The 18,246-nt window shown below is 54.8% G+C and overlaps 2 protein-coding genes across 3 annotated transcripts; both read left to right on the forward strand.

The window, feature by feature from the left end:
* Nucleotides 1–2,894: 2,894 nt before the first annotated feature.
* Nucleotides 2,895–12,113, forward strand: DPH1 (diphthamide biosynthesis 1). Of its 2 annotated transcripts, XM_081116116.1 has the most exons (13): nt 2,895–2,994; nt 4,747–4,899; nt 5,020–5,083; nt 6,569–6,690; nt 7,123–7,280; nt 7,398–7,519; nt 9,239–9,307; nt 9,722–9,878; nt 10,012–10,112; nt 10,628–10,706; nt 10,971–11,102; nt 11,248–11,355; nt 12,027–12,113. In XM_081116116.1, exons 1-12 carry the CDS (start codon nt 2,934–2,936, stop codon nt 11,335–11,337), a joined length of 1,308 nt encoding a protein of 435 aa, XP_080972242.1. In that variant the 5' UTR covers nt 2,895–2,933; the 3' UTR covers nt 11,338–11,355; nt 12,027–12,113. The 2 variants fall into 2 exon arrangements, with proteins under 2 accessions (XP_080972242.1, XP_080972243.1); XM_081116117.1 differs by lacking the exon at nt 6,569–6,690 and having other exon boundaries at nt 2,910–2,994.
* Nucleotides 11,310–12,848, forward strand: OVCA2 (OVCA2 serine hydrolase domain containing). Its single transcript, XM_081116119.1, has 2 exons — nt 11,310–11,699; nt 12,027–12,848. The coding sequence occupies exons 1-2, from the start codon at nt 11,525–11,527 to the stop codon at nt 12,524–12,526; spliced, it is 675 nt and encodes a 224-aa protein (XP_080972245.1). The 5' UTR covers nt 11,310–11,524; the 3' UTR covers nt 12,527–12,848.
* The last annotated feature ends 5,398 nt before the right edge of the window (nt 12,849–18,246 follow it).

Below are 18,246 nucleotides of genomic sequence, written 5' to 3' on the forward strand. Positions count from 1 at the left end.
GAGCATGGAGAAGGCTCAGGCTAGCCAAGATCCTGGGCGGAGGCCGGCACCCCCTACCGGCCTGGGATGAGAGGGGTCCTGGCAGAAGGAAAGCAGTGGGCTAAGTCACTCCTTCAACATACATTTATTGAGGGTCTATCATGTGTGGGGCGCTACTATTCTTTGGATTTCAGCCAGTGAAAAAAATAAGGTCCCTGCCTTTGTGGAGTTTACAATCTAATAGGGGCCTAATGAGGAAAGTCTAGATGAGATGGTGCTTGGAAGAAAAGCAAATGGTATTTATTCTGGAGCTGAAAGGAGGGGTCAGGGAAAGCTCTTGGAGCAAAGACGCCTAAGCAGAGATCTGATTGAAGTGAGAGAATGAGTGGTGTGAATTGTTGGAGAAAAACCTGGCATGATAGGAAGGTCAAAAAGGCCAGTATCATTCATTCACTCATGCATGAATTCCATGGCGCTGAAGCTAGGGTGTGAGCTAACTATACAGGCTTGGATTTCCAGAAGCTTGGGGAAGACAGATCCACAGTCTGTCTTTGAATGTTACAGGAGGAGACACAAAGTGTGGGAGAGGTCTCTGCTGGCTCTGTAGGGGAGCGAGGGGCCATCAGGAAGGCTTCACAGAAGAGGTGCCATCTGGGTTAAGTCTTGGGGTCTGTTGTGTTCAACAGGCTGAAAAGGAGAAAGGCTATTCCAGGCAGGAGAGAACATGCAAATGCTTGGAGGTGAGAAAGTAACCTTGTTCTGAGGTTTACGAAGATTGGTCCACGTTGGGGTGGGAACAGAAGGTGAGGCATTCTTTCTCTTAGCCTCAACCAGCTGCAGGGCTGGCTGACCCCACACCCTGCCTGAGCCCTGCCAGGTTGATACTATAGCTGAACTCAATGGCACTGAGAATTTGCAGAGGCCCTTCACAGGTAAAGTGAGGCCCAGGGAGGCTGAACAACTTCCTCAGTCTCATAAAACAGATCAGGACCAAACTGTCAGCCCGAATCACGGTGTGTGACTCCTCCTGCCACCTCCCCAAGCCGCCTCCCCATGACCCCCTGCCCCACAAACTCCAGCATCTTAGACAAAGTTGGCTGGAGCTGGGCGTGAGTGTGAGAAGCGGAGTTATTTCAGCCTCAGGAGGGCTGGGTGCTGCTTTGGAGTCCAGCCAGGGGTGGGGGTGACTGTAGGCGGGTGTTGTGGTATAATGCGGGTGTGCACTGTGCCCGCCTTCTCATCAGGCAGTAATTACTCAGACTGCTGAGTAACTCATGCAGGGAGACCCCCACAGACAGATGGAGGTGTTCGTGGACCAAGTTGCATGGCAGCCCCCAATGTTTTGCACTGCAGGATCTTGGGGGACATGCTCACATCTGCCCTTGATGTCTAGTTGTCCTGGACTTGACCTGGTTTCCTAGTCAGGGCTGGGGCAGCTCATTCAGCACAGAGGCTATGGGGCAATGTTATAAGATGGGGGCCTTCCGTTATCAACAGGCCCCAGTTCTACCTCAGAAAAAGCCCTAAGGGGCAGGCAGGGTGCCTGCTAGGGAGAAGCCACTGCTCTGCTGAAGCCAGTCTTTTCCCCCTTGGAACTTAAAGCTGCAGTCAAAACTAGAGCTGCCCACAGGCTGGATCTTAGAGTTATGAAGGGGGAGAAGCTGGACTCAGGGGATCCCTAGAATTGACATCCTGTTCCCTGGGGATCCAGAGAAACTGGGGAAGATGGGAAAGTTCAGGCTGGACTCTCATCAAGGTGAGAGGTGTGTTCTTGGGACCCATGGTGGTCACATTCCTGCTCAAAGTTGAGATTGTCGTAGGAGCATGAGTCGGTGGCCAGAGGGGCAGAGCGTTGGCCCCTGCTGGTCCTCCCCTTGGCTGCTCTCTCCCAGCCTGCCCAGCCATCCCTTCTCCCTGGGCAGCCTCCCAGGCAGGGCCAGTCCCAGGCTACTTGTTTTTCACTTCTCTCTGCACCTTAATTAGGAGTTTCCAAGCTGGGAGGGCCTCCAGGGGAGCCTGAGGCCACAGAGCTGCCTTAAAGGGCCAGCTGTGCTCACATCACCACTGCAGAGAGGGGAAGATGGTGCCAGAAGGCTGGGTGGGCAAACGGCCCTAGGGAACTACTGCTTTCTGGGGCAGACCTTGCTGAAGGCCAGTCCTGAAGGTACTTTGCTCTTTCAAAGGTCCACCGCTGTCTCACTAGCTGCTCTGCCTCCCCTCTGGGATCCCAGGACCTTAGGCCACTGAGCGGGAGAAAGCCTACCATAGGCCTAAGGGGCAGCCTAGGCAGGGAAAACGTTGGCCAGAACCCAGGTTTAGGGAATCTGAGTCCTTGGACTGCCCCATCCTCACGGGAAAGTACCCTCAGGCTCAGGACCTTCTCCTGGGAGCATTTTTTCACACGTGAATCTTCCACACGGTGTGTTCTCAAGGTGGTAAGAGCACCCCGGCGCTCCAGAAATCGGCACCAAGGCTCAGTTTGGAGCCTGGCACGGAGCTCTGTCCTGTGGGGCAGTGAGGTCCTCTGAGGTAGGGAATGTTGGTCCCACCCACACGCGTCCACTGCTTTTAGCAGGAGGGGAGACAGGGAGGGGAGCAGAAGGAAGACCTGCTGGTGTCCCCATTCTCAGGACTCGGCCCGCAGAAGTCGTGCAGGGAGTGGGCAGATCGGGGAGCTCTGCTCTGGGAGTGCCAGGCTCGGGTCAGCGGGCGGGAGGGCAGAGGGGCGCGCGGAGAGCGCCGCCGCTGCGGGCCGCGGCCACTAGGGGCGCTCGCGAGTGCCGACCTTGCGGGCTGAGAGCGGCCCGCAGGAGCCCCGCCCCTTTCTTCTCCTTCCCGGTTCCCGCCCAGCAAGTCCCCGCCCCTCCAGGCCGCTCGGCGAGCGATCGCTAATGTCTGCGCTTTCGGGGTTCCTCTAGAGCTGTCTTTTTGGTCCCCGCGTGGGCAGACCGGCGATGGCGGCGCTGGTGGCGGCCGAGGCGGCGGAGCCTGGCGGCCGAAAGGGCCCTGGCAGAGGTGGGTGCTTGTAACGCCGCGGCCTCTGGACCGCGCATCTCGGGGTGGGGCCCCCTCCCCAGGTCAGAGCCAGGACCAGCCCCCTTTCTTCGCCAGGCCTGGAAGGCCCCCCTGTCACTCGCTGTGGGCGGCGGTGCCCTGAGCCCAGGGGCACCGGTCTCTCTCGTGTAGCCTCAGGGCGCGATCGTGAGCAGCCCCTCCTGGGAGCTTGTGGTCCTGAAGCGGGACACGCTGCCCCCCCGACCGAGGCTTGAAGAGGGAAGATTTACGGGGGGACGCACGTGGCCGGGAGGGAAGGAGCCCGCGCGTCGCAGCGGGGAGCGCGCTCGGGGGGGGGGGCACGTGGTTCCATTCACCGGGCACTTAGCGCCCCGTGAGCATCAGGCCTGTGCTCGGTGCAGGGACTAGACTCGGGGACCTCACAGCCTTCGGGGAGATACTGACGTGAACAGAAGGTTTAGCCACGTGATCAAGGAGGCGGTGCCTGCTGGTCCCCGGGACCGACTGCGCTGCTGAGGCCACCAGCTCCCGCACCCGACACCCACAGGGGACTTGGGCCCGTCCGAGGAGCGTCTGTGAGGGGCCCAGGGACACTCGGCTGGTTGTCCCAAGGCCTTCGAAACAACTGAACAAAACCATAGTGGTAACATTCAGATATGGTCTCAGGGTCCCAGCGGGCGATGCTAGTTCTCCACTCACTGCACCATCGCCACCGCCCCCTCCCCCCCCCCCCCCCCCCGCCCCCTGCCACACGCACACACAGAGTACAGGATCAGGTCTGGGAGGATCCCACCTGTCATAGCAGTTCTGGCACATAGTACAGGTTCTGTCAATAGTCGGTGATTCAACTTCTTGCCCTTATCACATTCCCAAATTGGCTCCTAAAGAGAGAACTGGGGATTGAGCGAAACTGAATCGTGGGGAGTAGGATGCAGGTGACGGGCTTCAGCTTTGCTAAGGGGCTACAGTGTTTTCTCCTTTAATCAGGGGTGGTAATTATTTGTATACCTACGTTTGCCCCCACTAGACTACCGCCCCTAAAGGTCGAGGTCACTTTTCTGTCCTTACCTATTTGCCCACAGTCCCCACTAGAGAGTGTTCTTTCCATCCTTCCTGGGGTGGGAAGTGGGGTGGAACAATGGAACTAGGGAACTTGTTAAGTCAGTTAAATGTATGGTGTTTATTTCCCTTTTAAATGAGAGGGAAGAGTACAGGAATTAACCAGTGTTGACATAATGAGTGCACTCAAGTAAGGAAGGCAGTGTTTTAAATGAGCACTTATGACAGTTTGCTTATAGATCCCTCATCTAGGACCTCAGAACTTCAGGGTATTCTCAGGGTGCGGGGAAGAGACACATTTTCCCAGAATACTTGGGCTGCCTTGGCCCCTGGTTTTTCCTCAGGATTGTTCTCTATCAAGGAGCAGTTGTATGGACTTTTTTCCCATTTGCCCCTCAGTTCAGTCCCCTGGCATCACCTCTGCTCTCCTGAGGTAAGGGGTGAACTATACCCCATTCATGGGCTCAAGTCTTTGATTCCCAACAATCTCATAACATGAAAATTAATTGTGCAGGTTTCCTCCTGGCTTAATGAGTTTTTTTCCAACTTCAGGATGAACTCAGTGGGGAAGATGGCTGGGAAAGCCCCAAGCGATCTAAGATCTGGGACTGAAACTTAGGTGGAGCTAACAGCTTATCTGGGTCTGGCTGTGTTATTGGTCAGGTACTGACTCAGGCCCTACATTTATCCTAGGTCGAGTCCCTCGGGGCCGATTGGCCAATCAGATACCCCCTGAGATCCTGAACAACCCCCAGCTGCTGGCAGCCATTCAAGTCTTGCCTTCCAACTATAACTTTGAGATCCCCAAGACCATCTGGAGGATTCAGCAGGCCCAGGCCAAGAAGGGTAAGCCCCCAGCTTTGAGCTGGGGTAGGGGTGGAGAGGTTCCCTGGCCCAGTTAGGGGCAGTGTCCCCATTCCAGCCTTTTTCTGTCCTCAGCTCTCATGTGTCTGATTTGTCTTGCAGTGGCCTTGCAAATGCCTGAAGGCCTCCTCCTCTTTGCCTGTACCATTGTGGATATCTTGGAAAGGTGAGGCTTGGGGCACTGGAGAAGGAGCTGAGCCAAGAGCCCATGCCCGTTACAGCTTTGCCTGTTGACATCATTTTTTCCTTCTGGGCCTCTGCCTTAAAATCATGCACATACAAAGGGAAAACCCCAAAATTAAGACAGAGCAGTTGGTGGGGACCAAGGAGAAACCCAAGAATCCTCAGAGCTGACCCTGGAATGAGCTGAATAGTCAGCACCGGGCCTGACTAGGAGACTCTTTTTCTGGCTCATCTTGGGGAGTAGGGCAAGGAGTGGCTTAGCAGGGGAGAAGTGCCTTAGACATGATATTCATTTCCTCTACCCCTTTCCTCTAAGTTTCTTCAATACAGTGAGCCATCCTTAGGGGGTGGGGGTAAGTGCTCAGCCATCTGGAAACAACACAGGAAGGGGAGGGGGGATGGAGAAAGGGGAGGTCATCTCGTGATGGGAACCTCCCACTTCTCTGCTGCTGCCCTCCCCCCACCCTGCTCCTAATCCCGAAGCCACAGGCTCACTTTCCTGCTCCCATCCTCTTGCCCCTTAGGGATGCTCTCTGGGGCTTGGGCCAATTTGCATACATTTTAATCTACAAAAAATTAAGTGCTCAGGCTGACTCAGATGCCTGGGCTGCATTCTAAGGAGTTGAATAATCTGCTTTTGTGCACAACCTGATTTGGGGATGGGGGAGAACGGGGATGGGGGCTGACTGGCAGCTTTCCCCACCACATGCCCAGGAGAGGAATGGAGAGACCTCAGTCACTGAGCCAAGATACATGCCCCAGGGGTGGATCTCTCAGGGAAGAGCTGATCCTCTGCTCCATTCCTATAGTGAATTCAGGGGGTGAAGGGTCTTCCCCACCCACCCCCATCCCACAGTGATTCAGGCCTGGCAGCAGATCCCATGGCATTATGCTGGCCAGAGCCCACTCTTCCTGACGCATCGGGCATGTGGGCGGTGCCATGTGCTGTGGGGGAGCTATGCATGGGTCCCCCCATCCTGGGCGCAGAGGGCCCTGACTAAGGGTGAGGAGGTAGCAGGGGGTCTGGGCATCAGGGAGGCTGTGTGCACCCACACATGCATGCCCACGCACCCCACAGTGCCAGGACTTGAGGGTGGGTGCCTTTGCACATGTGTATATGCTCACTGTTCTGGGTGGGATGAGTCAGGCCATTGGAGGTCTGTGTTTGACCCTGTGTATGCCAGTCTGAGATTTGGGGGTCCCTCTTGCAGTATGAGCCTGAGCAGAGAAATCAGGGTGCTATGGAGACCATCTTCATACAGCTATAGTTCCAGGAACTGCTGCCAGGCATGGAGGAGGTGGCAGCTGGGCCCCTCCTACTCTTTGTTGGCAGAAGTGGCAGCTGCCTACCCAAGGGATTGGGTGAGGTAGGGAGACAGGAGCTGGGCCCTGAGATACTTCCACAGGGTTAGGTCTCTCTTCCACCACACTCCTTGGATCACTGTGCCATTGTTGTCCATCCCCACAGATTCACAGAGGCCGAAGTGATGGTGATGGGTGATGTGACCTATGGGGCTTGCTGTGTGGATGACTTTACTGCAAGGGCCCTGGGAGCTGACTTCCTGGTGCACTATGGCCACAGCTGCCTGGGTATGGCAGACCAGGACATCTGGACCCTGGCAGGGCTGGTAGGGAGGCAGGACTGCTCACTAATCTCCATCACAGTGCTTTATCCTGCTTGCAGCCATGAGGTCCCTCCTGGTTTCTGGGATGGCCTCAGCCTTCCTGCTCTGCAGGTGGATCTTTCCTTTGGATTTGGTTCCCTTGGAAACCATGCTGTTGTCCCAGATGCGGGTGTTTGAAAGGCTGTTGGTGGTATAGCAGGCAGCCCACCCCCCCAGCCCTGTCTGAGTGACCCAGGAGGAGCTTCTAATGCGCCTGTGATTCCCCCCTCCCCCACCACTTCTTTCTACCCCCAGCTTGCAGCCACTGGTCCTGGCTGCTCAGAGACCTTGGCCTGAGCCTGGCCCTCTGCCCATGCTGCCTTCCAAAACAGTCTCCTGAACTCTTCTCTTCTCCCAGTTCCCATGGACACCTCTGCCCAAGACTTTCGGGTGCTATATGTCTTTGTGGACATCCTGATAGACACTACCCACCTATTGGACTCTATCCGTTTCACCTTTCCCCCAGCCAGTGCCCTTGCCCTGGTCAGCACCATACAGTTTGTGTCAACCTTGCAGGTAAGTAGACAAACAGCCAGTTTATTCTTCAGTCCCCAGGCCAGGTGCTGCAGGCTGGTCCTCCTGCCCTGGCTGTCCCTCCCCATCTACTTGCTTTCCTTCTCGTTTTCCCTACAGGCAGTTGCCCAGGAGCTGAAAGCTGAGTATCGTGTGAGTGTCCCACAGTGCAAACCCCTGTCCCCTGGGGAGATTCTGGGCTGCACGTCCCCCTACCTGCCCAAAGAGGTGGAGGCTGTTGTGTAAGTGAAAAATTGTACAGACATGAGAAATGTACCCTAGGAGTCTAAAACTCCTTAATTATTTGTTCAAGGTCACCCTGCAAGATGGGACCAAATAGGGTTTCAGGTTTTCTGTCTCCCCCACCAGTGCTCTGTCTACCATCCAGAAGGCTATGCTATGCCCAGGGTGGGGCAGGAATCAGAGGGCCTGATGGGGGGATAAGGGTGGGCTAGAAATGGTGGGTATATAATTGGAGAAGATGGATGGGTACACTCAGGCTGTAGCCCCATTAATTTAGCATCCGGACAGCTAACAAGCAGGAGCAGTGTGTCTCCTGCTGCCTAATTATTTTAGGTAATGGAAATGCTTAATGTTGTGTGAATGCAGCCAGCCTCAGAGCCAACAGCTCCCGGCTGGGACTAGGGAGGGGAGTCCCATTCCTAGCTAATGGCAGGAAAGGAGGCAGGGGCACTCCTCTGACTTAGCCCCACCTTTGTGGCTGCTGATGCTGGTTCCACAGGCCTTGATGCACCCACACAGACAGGCCAATAGACCCATATCAGAGCCTCCCCCAGCCCAGACCTGGCAGTTCTGCTTCCCAGGCAACATTTCCCTTGTGCCTGTGCCTGCATAACTGAGCTCACAGATGCCTACTCTTGGGGGCTTCGATGTATGTGTTGGAGGGAGGGACACCCTGAGTGCTGGCCATTCATCAAAATTCAGTGTGGTCTCCTAGAGAAGGAGCTGCCATTGCAGGTTGTCTTCCATGCTCTGCCCTCTTCGCGTTCTGCGAAGGTACTGTTAGAGGTAGCATCTCCCAGGGCATGCTGGGTACAGCCTCCTGATACGTAAGCCTAGAGTTGAGTCCTGGATACACTGCTTCATAGCTATATGACTTGGGCAAGTTTTTTTTTTTTCTTTTAAATATGTTTTAATTGATTTTAGAGAGGGAGGGAGGGACAGGGAGAGGGAGAGGGAGAAACATCAATTGGCTGCCTCCTGCATGCCCCCTACTGGGGACTGAGCCTACAACCTAGGCATGTGCCCTGACCAGGAATCAAACCGTGGCCTTTTGGTTTATGGGATGACACTCAACCAGCTGAGCCACACTAGCCAGGGCTGGGCAAATTTCTTAACATCCCTGAACCTCAGTTGTATCTTGTAAAATGGGAACACTATAGGTAGCTTGGAGGATTATCTGTTAGGACTGAGTGAAGTCATACATGCCAGGTGCTTAGCCCAGGCCCAGTGCACAGCAGATATAAGTCCAATAAACAGAATATATTGTTACAACTCAGTATCTGGACCCAAGAGCTAGTTAGGGCAGAGAGTAGCCAGTGTGTACCCTGATACCTCATTTACAGCATAAATGTCACCTGAACACTACTTCCCTTGTCTGTATTGAGCGAGGGAGAATCTCCCCCACCTCCAGTTTAGGATCTCTATAGCCTAGAGCAGCCTTACCTGGCCTCAGCTGTGCCTTTACCCTTCCACCAGAAGGTTGGGGGTTGGCAGTGTTCTTAGATTCTACATTACATAACTAGAGGAGCTTTACTGTCATCCAATTCAAACTCCTTGTTTTACGTGTGAGAAAACCAAGACCTTGGGAGGTGAAATGACTTGTCCCAGTTCACACACAGCTAGCCAAGAAATCAGTCTTCTGTACCCTAAGCTAGTGCCTGCTTCTTCTGCTGTCCCACCCACACTTACCACAAACCCCCCTTTTTACCCCCCTGCAGATATCTTGGAGATGGCCGCTTCCATCTGGAGTCTGTCATGATTGCCAACCCCAGTGTCCCTGCTTACCGGTATGGGCTGAGCTGGACCAAACAGCTGGGGAGAGGGTGGAATTCTCTACCACTGAGGCCCTCAATCAGCCAGACCCTCCTCATTCTTTGGCCACTTAACAGCCCTCAGCCCTCTAAACATCTGAGGTACTTGGGTCCTGAATCTGGGTATCAAACCCAGAGCTGCAGCTGCATAGTACTCACCCATCCCCCAAGGATTCACACAGATATCCTAAAACCCTCTGCCACTCTTGCCTGCTCCTGCTGTGGGACTGATCTTCCCAATGACAACCCATGCTCTTGTCTCTGTTCCTGATTACCTGCATGGAGCCTGAAGGTTCAGACCAAGGTTCAGCCTGAAGGTTCAGAGCCTGAGTCAGGGAGCCCAAGTCCCACAAGTGGCTGTCGCCATGACTTTGACAGCTTCTTTTCCAGATACAACCCATACAGCAAAGTCTTATCCAGAGAACACTATGACCACCAGCGAATGCAGACTAACCGCCAAGAAGCCATAGCCACTGCACGCTCAGCTAAATCCTGGGGCCTTATCCTCGGCACTTTGGGCCGCCAGGGCAGCCCCAAGATTCTGGAGGTCAGAGGGCTTGGGATGGCCTCTGGAGGAAGGGACTGACTGGGAAACCCAGCAGGGAAAATCACTAGGCCAAAGAATTTAGCGTTGGCAGCTTGATCATGGTGACTCCAGCTCTGCCTCCCTCTACCGACAGCACCTGGAATCTAGGCTCCAAGCCTTGGGACTTCCCTTCGTGAGGCTGCTGCTCTCAGAGATCTTTCCCAGCAAGCTTAGTCTACTTCCTCGGGTAGATGTGTAAGTTTCTCCACCATACCTACCTAGCTATGATTGGCTAAAGAAGTTCAGAATCTGGGTCCTTCCCAGCACATATTGAGGGCTGGAGTCAATGGGAATTGCTTCCATGATCATAAACTTTTAATGTTTACAATGCATTCATCTAGCAGGGTCTACCATCTGGATTACAACCTATTTTGTCTGTCTTGGGGCTCTCAGGCAACTGCAACGTCATAGTGGTTCTGTATGAGATGAGATTGAGGGGTGCTTGGTTGGCATCTGCATTTTACCAGGCATGAAACTTGATTCTATCTAGGCCCTGCCCTATCTAGGCCCTGCTCTGGTCAGTGGAGGAAACCGGAGAAGACAAACACCACTATATTGTTATTCTAAACAGCAGTTAGGTCCCAGTCTTTTACTTTAGGAATTCATAGTAAGCATTCATGGGGTGTGTTGGGGCACAGTCATGTTCTTTAGCACGCTGCTCAGGAGAGGGGGTCTACCTCCCTTGGGTCTGATCTGACTTCCCTTCCCAGGTGGGTACAGGTGGCATGTCCCCGCCTCTCCATTGACTGGGGAACAGTCTTCCCCAAGCCACTGCTGACACCCTATGAGGTAATACCAACATTTGAGAGTGGACATTGCACCTGGTTTTGTCAAGGGAGGGATCTGAAGTGGAGTGGGGTAGGGGGGTTCACTTAGTTACAGCTGAGCCACTTCCTAGCTGAGTGGTCTTGGGCAAGTCTCTTAACCTCTTTGAGCCTGACACTTCCTCTGTGGTATGTTGTGGTATGTTCATAGGCCATTGTGAGGACTGGATGAAATAATCCTGGGGAGAAAAATGTTGGCAAATGTTATTGTGCGATTTCCCTCCCCTAGGCGGCGGTGGCCCTGAGGGACATTTCCTGGCAGCAGCCCTACCCCATGGACTTTTATGCGGGCAGCTCCTTGGGGCCATGGACAGTGAACCACGGACGAGACCAGGCACCCCGCAGGCCTGCGCTGGGGAAGGTAGGCAGGGACTCCGAGGTGGCAGGAGTGCTCGCTCCCTAGCGACGCGAGCCGAGGCCGCCACCATGCGGCCGCTACGGGAAATGCATGAGAGCGGGATGGAGGACGTCGCAGAGGTGGGACCCTGACCAGTGTACGACTTCAGGTGCAGGAGGGGTCCACGCGCCTTTCTCCAGCTGCGACTTGCGAGGGTTGCAACTGCAGAGATGAGGCGGAGGTGCCACTCGCTCCGTGAGCCGCTGCTGAGTCTCAGGTACCCGCCCAGCGTGGCCGCGCCTCACCCTTCGGCCCTCTCCCGGGAACGCTAGCTCGCCCGACGCCCGCCTTCTGGGTGGTGCCGGCACTTGGCTCCGCCCCCGCGCGACTCCACTTCCGCTCGGGGAAAGGCCGCTTCCGGCCCTTCCGGCGCGCAGCCCTGCACTATGGCGGCGCGGCAACCCCTGCGGGTGCTGTGTTTGGCGGGCTTCCGGCAGAGCGAGCGGAGCTTCCGCGAGAAGACGGGGGCGCTAAGGAAGGCCCTGCGGGGCCGCGCCGAGCTCGTGTGCCTCAGCGGCCCGCACCCGGTCGTGGACTCTGCGGGGGCCGGGCCGGAGTCCGGTGAGACGAGCTATGCCCCGGGAATGTGCCCCGAGTCTTCTCTATCTTGCCTCGTGTCTGTAACACTCTTCAGCATACCCCCCACTCAGCATCCTCACTCATTCCTCCCGCAGCCTTCTCTTTCATCCCCGCCTCCCATGTTTACACCGTGATTTGTTCGCGTGCCCCCCGCCCCTCCCGGTGCCCGCCCATCCATTCCCGCTCTTTTTCCCCCCGGACTTCTCCCCCGTCAGTCGCCTCTCTCCCTTTCTTATTCCCAAACCCTCCCTTTCTCATTTCTTTCCTTCTGCATTGCCCCTTGCTCTAACTCTACGCTTATGTGTGTAGGGTCCTGCCCTCCGGAGGAGCAGCCTCGAGGATGGTGGTTTTCAGAACCTGAGGCAGACGTTTTCTCCGCACTGGAAGAGCCCACAGTGTGCAGAGGTCTGGAAGAAGCCCTGGCGACGGTGGCACAGGCACTGAACAAGCAGGGACCTTTCGATGGGCTCCTTGGTTTCAGCCAGGGAGCTGCGCTAGCAGCCCTTGTGTGTGCCCTTGGCCAAGCAGATGATCCCCGCTTCCCTTTGCCAAGGTTTATCATCTTGGTATCTGGTTTCTGTCCTCGGGGCCTTGGTCTCCAGGAATCCATCCTGCAGGGTCCCTTGTCAATGCCTTCACTCCATGTTTTTGGGGACACTGACCGTGTCATCCCCTCTCAGGAGAGTATGCAACTGGCTAGCCGATTCACTGGATCCATCACTCTCACCCACTCTGGTGGCCACTTCATTCCAGCAGCTGCACCCCAGCGCCAGGCCTACCTCAAGTTCTTGGACCAGTTTGCAGAGTGAAAGATCAACAAATGCCTGGGCCCCCATATCCCCCTCTGCACCCCCAGTGGGGACACTGACTTTGGGGCAGCCTCTGTGATCCTTGCCCCTTGTTCCTACCCTGGGAGCTCCACTGCTGTTAGTGCTCTTCAGGGTCACCAGTTCTTAAAACTCAGATTACTCAAGAGAATGGGGAGCAGGACGCCTTAGTGGACTTTGACCATCACATCTGGTACCCAAACATGGAAAAGGTTAGTGGAGCCCTAAATGAGTGGAGGGTTTACATGGGAAAAGCAGAGGCTGGCACCACTGTGACTGCCACACAATAAAATGGTAATTTGAATTGTGAGCATATTTTTCCTGATTCAGAAAAAAACCAAAACCATAACAAATCTGGATATCCACACAGCCTCCAGGGCAGCACCATGCAGGGAGGTGTTTCCAGTTAGGAGCCCCCAGGAGAAGCTCATGGGTGTGTGTGTATACACATTTTTGGTGGAAGTCTTAAGTCCCAAGTTGAAGGAAAGGGGGCCTTGGTAGCTGAATCAGGGAAGAATTTATACCTGAGAAGTTCTGGGAAGGGATTACCTGACAAGGCTCTGCCTGGGCCATACTGAGTTGAGGCTTCCTCCATTCTGATCCTTTTGTCAAATCCTGGCTTCTTGTGTTCTCTGTTTTCTCCTCCATAACTGCCTTAGCTCCTCTGAACTATGAGTTCAAAGGGTGGGGTGGTGAGAAACCTTGGATGGAGACCAAAGACAGCACAGAAGAAACCCTTTTCCAAACTTGCCTCCATTTGCAGTTTCTGAGATTGATGCTACACTGTAGTGATCACAGCCAAGGCCTAAGCAGCCCATCTGGTTTGCAGTTGTTTTTAGGCACTCTAAAGCCTGCCTACTATAGCCATTTTGCCTACTTCCAGCGCCCCACCCTCTGCCCTCACTGCTCTCTGACTTCAGCTAGCTCTATCTCTGCAGGCTCAACAACTTGTTGCTTTTCTAGATCATAAAAGAACCTATCCTTCAAGCATGGTTGCCTCCAGGGACTTAATGGAGCAGAAATTAGGATTAGGGGATGCAGCACAAATACTCCAGCCCATCCTGACACAACCAGACTGATAGTCTTTAAATTACCATAAGTTCTGAGTTCTTCACTATAGATAACAGCTGTCCAAGATAATTTTTTTTTTAAAGCTGTAGTTACTTCCCTAGACAGACCCAGTTTACTGGGTTAGGACCTTTACTGCAGAAAGTGGGAGTGGGGAGGAAGTTCTTTGCTATAGTCTGCCTCTTGCTCTTGGTTTTTAAAGGGGTCTTTTTCTTGGCAAAAGGTGGATACTCTGAAATGGACTGAATTACTCCTACAGACCTGCTGGATTTGGCCCACAGCATTTTAGAAAAAAATGGATTTATGGTATTTAAAGTTTTAGGAATTTCACACCAATATTCAGATTCCTGGCTTCTCTGGAAATAAGTGGTTCAAAATGGAATGCAGTGACTGCAGGTCAGGGCTCACGAGCTCTCATGGCGATCATAGGCTGCCCCCTTTAGCAAGGTCCCAAGAGGTGAAAGTGATGGTTTGCATACCACAGCTACTGCTACTTGGATTACTGTGCAGATTAAGTAGAGGGGGGAAGACATATTGGAGAATGAATTTTAAGCCAGGGCTTAAAGTTAGAAGGGTGAAGGTAGAGCAGAGCAGAATTAGGTGCAGCAGAAGTTCTCATGCTTGGGATAAGGAGAATCTCCCCGGAGAATCAAAATCACCCAGAAGGGAACAGATCATGTGGTCCACTGGTTCCAACAAGTGAGATGTGTCACCTGGCATCATGCCCTTCAGGAACAACAGAATCTTAGTGGGCTGTGCTCTGCGCCCCCCCCCACACACACACACAGATTCTTTGTATCATTTGCATCACCATTATGTTAAAACTTGGATTCCTGGAGCCAAACTCCAGGTCCACTGAGTCAATCACTGGGACTCAGGAATCTGCATTTTGACAAGCTATCCCTAGTCATTTCCATGCAATATCATACTTGAAAACCACTGTTTAGAGAGTAGAATATAGGTCTCTGTTAATATGTGTTATCTGATAAAAGCCCATGTGATCCTCATGCTGTCCACTAGGGAGGGGGAGCAAGCTTTCAAGAATCACTGATCTAACATTTTCAATTTATAATTAAGGAAAATGAAATCCAGAGGATGGATAAAGGAATACCATTTATTGAGTACTAACTATGCCAAACATTGTGATAAGTAGAGCTTTATAGTTGCCTAATTTAATCTCACAACTTCATGAGGTTGATACTATTATGAACCTAATTTTACAACTGAGGAAACAGGCACAGAGAGACTAAATAACTTACCCAAAGTTGGTTTGGATCCAAGAACTCACATTCTTGACCATTGCTTTTTCAGCAGCCCTATAGAAGGTGAGCAGAGGCCACCACTCACTACTGTTGGGCTAAATGTCCTGTGTGGACCTCACCTTCCTAATCCATAAAATAAGTTGGGGTGGGGTGCATAAATGATTTCCAAGATACTAAAGAACTCTTAACATCATACAGTCTTCTGGTTATTTCCCCCCTCTGACCACCTTCTCTAGATGGGTTCCACCTGCAGAAGACTTGCTTTCTTCAGAATATCCCTACATTTCTCTTTTCTACTTTTCACACCACTTTAGATTCCTAAAGCAAATGGAAGAGTGAGTCCCTTAGCAAAGAACCTCTCAACAACCCCAGTCGCAGAGGTTCTGCTCAGAGAGATGTGCCCTCCCTCCCCTGTTCGTTCTGCCTAAGTGCCCAGAGCTGGAGTCTCCCCAACACCACTACCCCCTGACAAAGACAGGGGAGCCTAATAGAATAGTACTTAACAGCAACATAGCATTCTGCAGTTTTTAACGGTGTTTGCTTATATGATCTTATCTGATCCTCACATCAGGCTTGCCCAAAAGAAGGATTATCTCATTTTAAAGAAAGCTCACAACATGGCTCCTTAAGTAACAACCAGTTGATGATGAAGCCAGGTTGGACCTGCTTCTCAGTGCATTCATTGCTCCCACCTGCATACACTACATCTGCCCACGGATGTTCACTGGATTCCAGAATTGAGTGCATTTTAATGTAAGACCTCAGGATCCTTGGGTGGGAGGAAGCATGTGGGCATTGATTAGCTGTGAAACCAGCACCAATTGTCTTAGAAGTTTAGAAAAGGAGGGGGGGTATGGAAAAGTAAGGAAAAACTGGATTAACGGGTGGCAGGGCTGGGCAGCATTAACCATTCCCAACACTGTCCCTAGGGAAGTCCTGCACCCAATATCCAATAGCCCCTGGAGTAGGCGATGTTGGTGGTGGCAGGTGACCTACGCAATGTTTTTGAAGAGATCATTGCATACACTTCATTGACACAAATGGACATCAGCCTCTCAGATTTACTCCCCCTCTTAGAGCTAACTTGAGATCCTGTCTCAAATTGGAATCCAGCGCCTAGAGGTAGAACGAGGGGAGGATGCTGGTATGTGCAGACAACGCTTTAGGGACCTGGTTAACTTCACAAGCCCGCTGGCTTCCTGAAGGTTGGCAACCTTTCTTATCCTACATGGTTAAGAGGAACAAAGAGTGGGGAGAAGAGTGAGGGGAGCTTGCAACTCCATCAGAAAATGGGTTCAAGAATTACTCTTTGCCCTCGCCCGCTCAGCTAAGGGTTCCTGGAAGGATGACATTGTGGTGTATTTAAGCAAACTTTCCTCTGTCTAACCACTTCAGTCCCCAGGAGGCAAACATTTTTTCTTGCCTCCCAGCAGCCTCCGTCCCACTGAGGAGATAAAAAAGAACCCAAATCGCGTAACTATCCCCCTTCTCGCCATCCCTTGGCTGCAATACCTTGGCTAGGAGAACAGGGCGGTCACCGAGGCGGACGGTCAGACGTACTCCGCACACCGTGCTTCCTTCTCTGCCTCGGGGGAAGCGCGGCAATTAGACCCGGTAGTAGCCCACCTGCCTGGGCCGAGCCTCTCGCACCCCCGCAGACACCTTGCATGTTGACTCGCTGCCCCCGCTTCCTGCTGCTCTCGGTCTCCCCCTTACTGGGCAGGCAGCGAGAGGCGCAGCGTGACGCGGAGCGTGGGCGTGCTGCGGGGCGACCATGGCTGTAGACTGTTACCTCCGGTTCCCACAGTAACAATCGAAAGCCACGGTTGCCCTGGAGACGCGGGGGCGGGGCGCGCATCGGCTCCAGTCAGGCTGACGTCAAGACCGCCGCGGGGCGGGTGGCGGCGCGGGGGCAGCGCGGGCGGCAGGGATCGGCGAAGGGCTGCTGCGGGGTTGCGCGACGTGCGTGTGGGCCGGCCGCCCCTCGCAGCCCCTGGGGACTAGGGAAGGGACAGCCTGATGGCGGATCTTGCGCTGGGTCAGCACCGCGGACAGCGGCGGCGCGAGCAGCTGGTGCGGGGCTGAGGACTCTGGGGAACAGAACAGCCAGGGGCGCGGCAGGTGGCCGGGTCCGCGGTCCTGGGGCGGGGCCAGGCGTCGGTGGCCGTGACTGGAGACTGTTACTGAGGGCGACCCGGGCAGTAAGCAGTCTACAGCCAAGGTTCCGGCGCGCTGCCCGGGACGGGGGAGAGGATTGCCTCCGTCGCCCGCCCGCAGCTGGGGGCGCTGCTGCTCTTCCTCCCCCGCGTCTCCCGCCTTTCTCGGCCCCTGCGCTCGCGGACAGGCACGCGGCCCTTGACGTCAAAGCCCTGTGACGTCAAAGACGTCCCTGCTGAAAGACACTTCCGGTGGCCGGGGGGAGGGTCGTTGGGGGTGGGGCGGGGCTGCCCTGCCAAGGCCCCGCCCCCGCCTGGTCCTGAGAGGACAGCTCCTCGCGCAGAGGCGAGAGGCTGTCGATGTGCTTGTGGGCCGGCCGATGGGACGCAGAGGGACGCGGCGGCCAGTCAGACGGGTCGGGACGGGGAGGAGGGGCCCCAGTTGAATGCTGAGCGGGGGTCCCGAGAGAGCCGCAGCTGGTGCCCAGCTCAGCCAGCCGGGGGCAGCGAGGCTGAGTCACCGCGCTGCGGGGAGAGGAAGGAGGGGGCGCGTCTCCTGAGGCGCCAGCATCTTCGCCCCACTTTCTTGGGAGGATGGCGCAGGAACCCCAGGAAAAGCCGCGGGCACTCTGGGGTCCGTCCTCTGTTCGATGCTCCTCCTAAGTGGCTGCGTCTCCATCCGGGGGCGGGCAGGTGCTGCACTGGGCTCTGTGTACGCCTCCGGCCCGGGCGCCACCAGCTGCAAGAGAACCTTCGCCCCCCACCCTGCCCTCCACCCTGCCCCCACCCCACCTCGTAGGGGCCCTCCAACCCGCCGCCTGCCGTTCTCCTCGTTGCCCTCCGTCCGTGTCTGTCGCCCGTCGGTCGGTGAGCCCCGCTTACCTGTCCGGCCTCGTCGCGCCCGCGCCCGCGCCCGCTCGCCTCCTGCAGCCCGGCTGGCGCGGCGGCTTTTATAGTCGCGCGTAGTACTCGTGCGGCGGCTCATTCATACAGCCGCGGCTCCTACACACTGACGTGCTGCCGACGTCAGCAGGGAATTTAGGAAACGGGAAGAGGGGCTATTTATAGTGGCGAAGGGGGGGGGTGGGGACTAGGCGTTGGGGAGGGCGCCCGGAAGCACGAACAGGGAGGGGGAGCCCGTGCCCCCTGCACCACTCTACAGGGGGTTAACTTTCCGGAACTGCGAGCTGGGGGCCTGCGGGAGGATGGGGGGGCG

This window comes from Miniopterus schreibersii (genome assembly GCF_964146895.1).
Source record: "Miniopterus schreibersii genome assembly, chromosome: 16".
NCBI classification, from domain to species: Eukaryota; Metazoa; Chordata; class Mammalia; order Chiroptera; family Miniopteridae; genus Miniopterus; species Miniopterus schreibersii.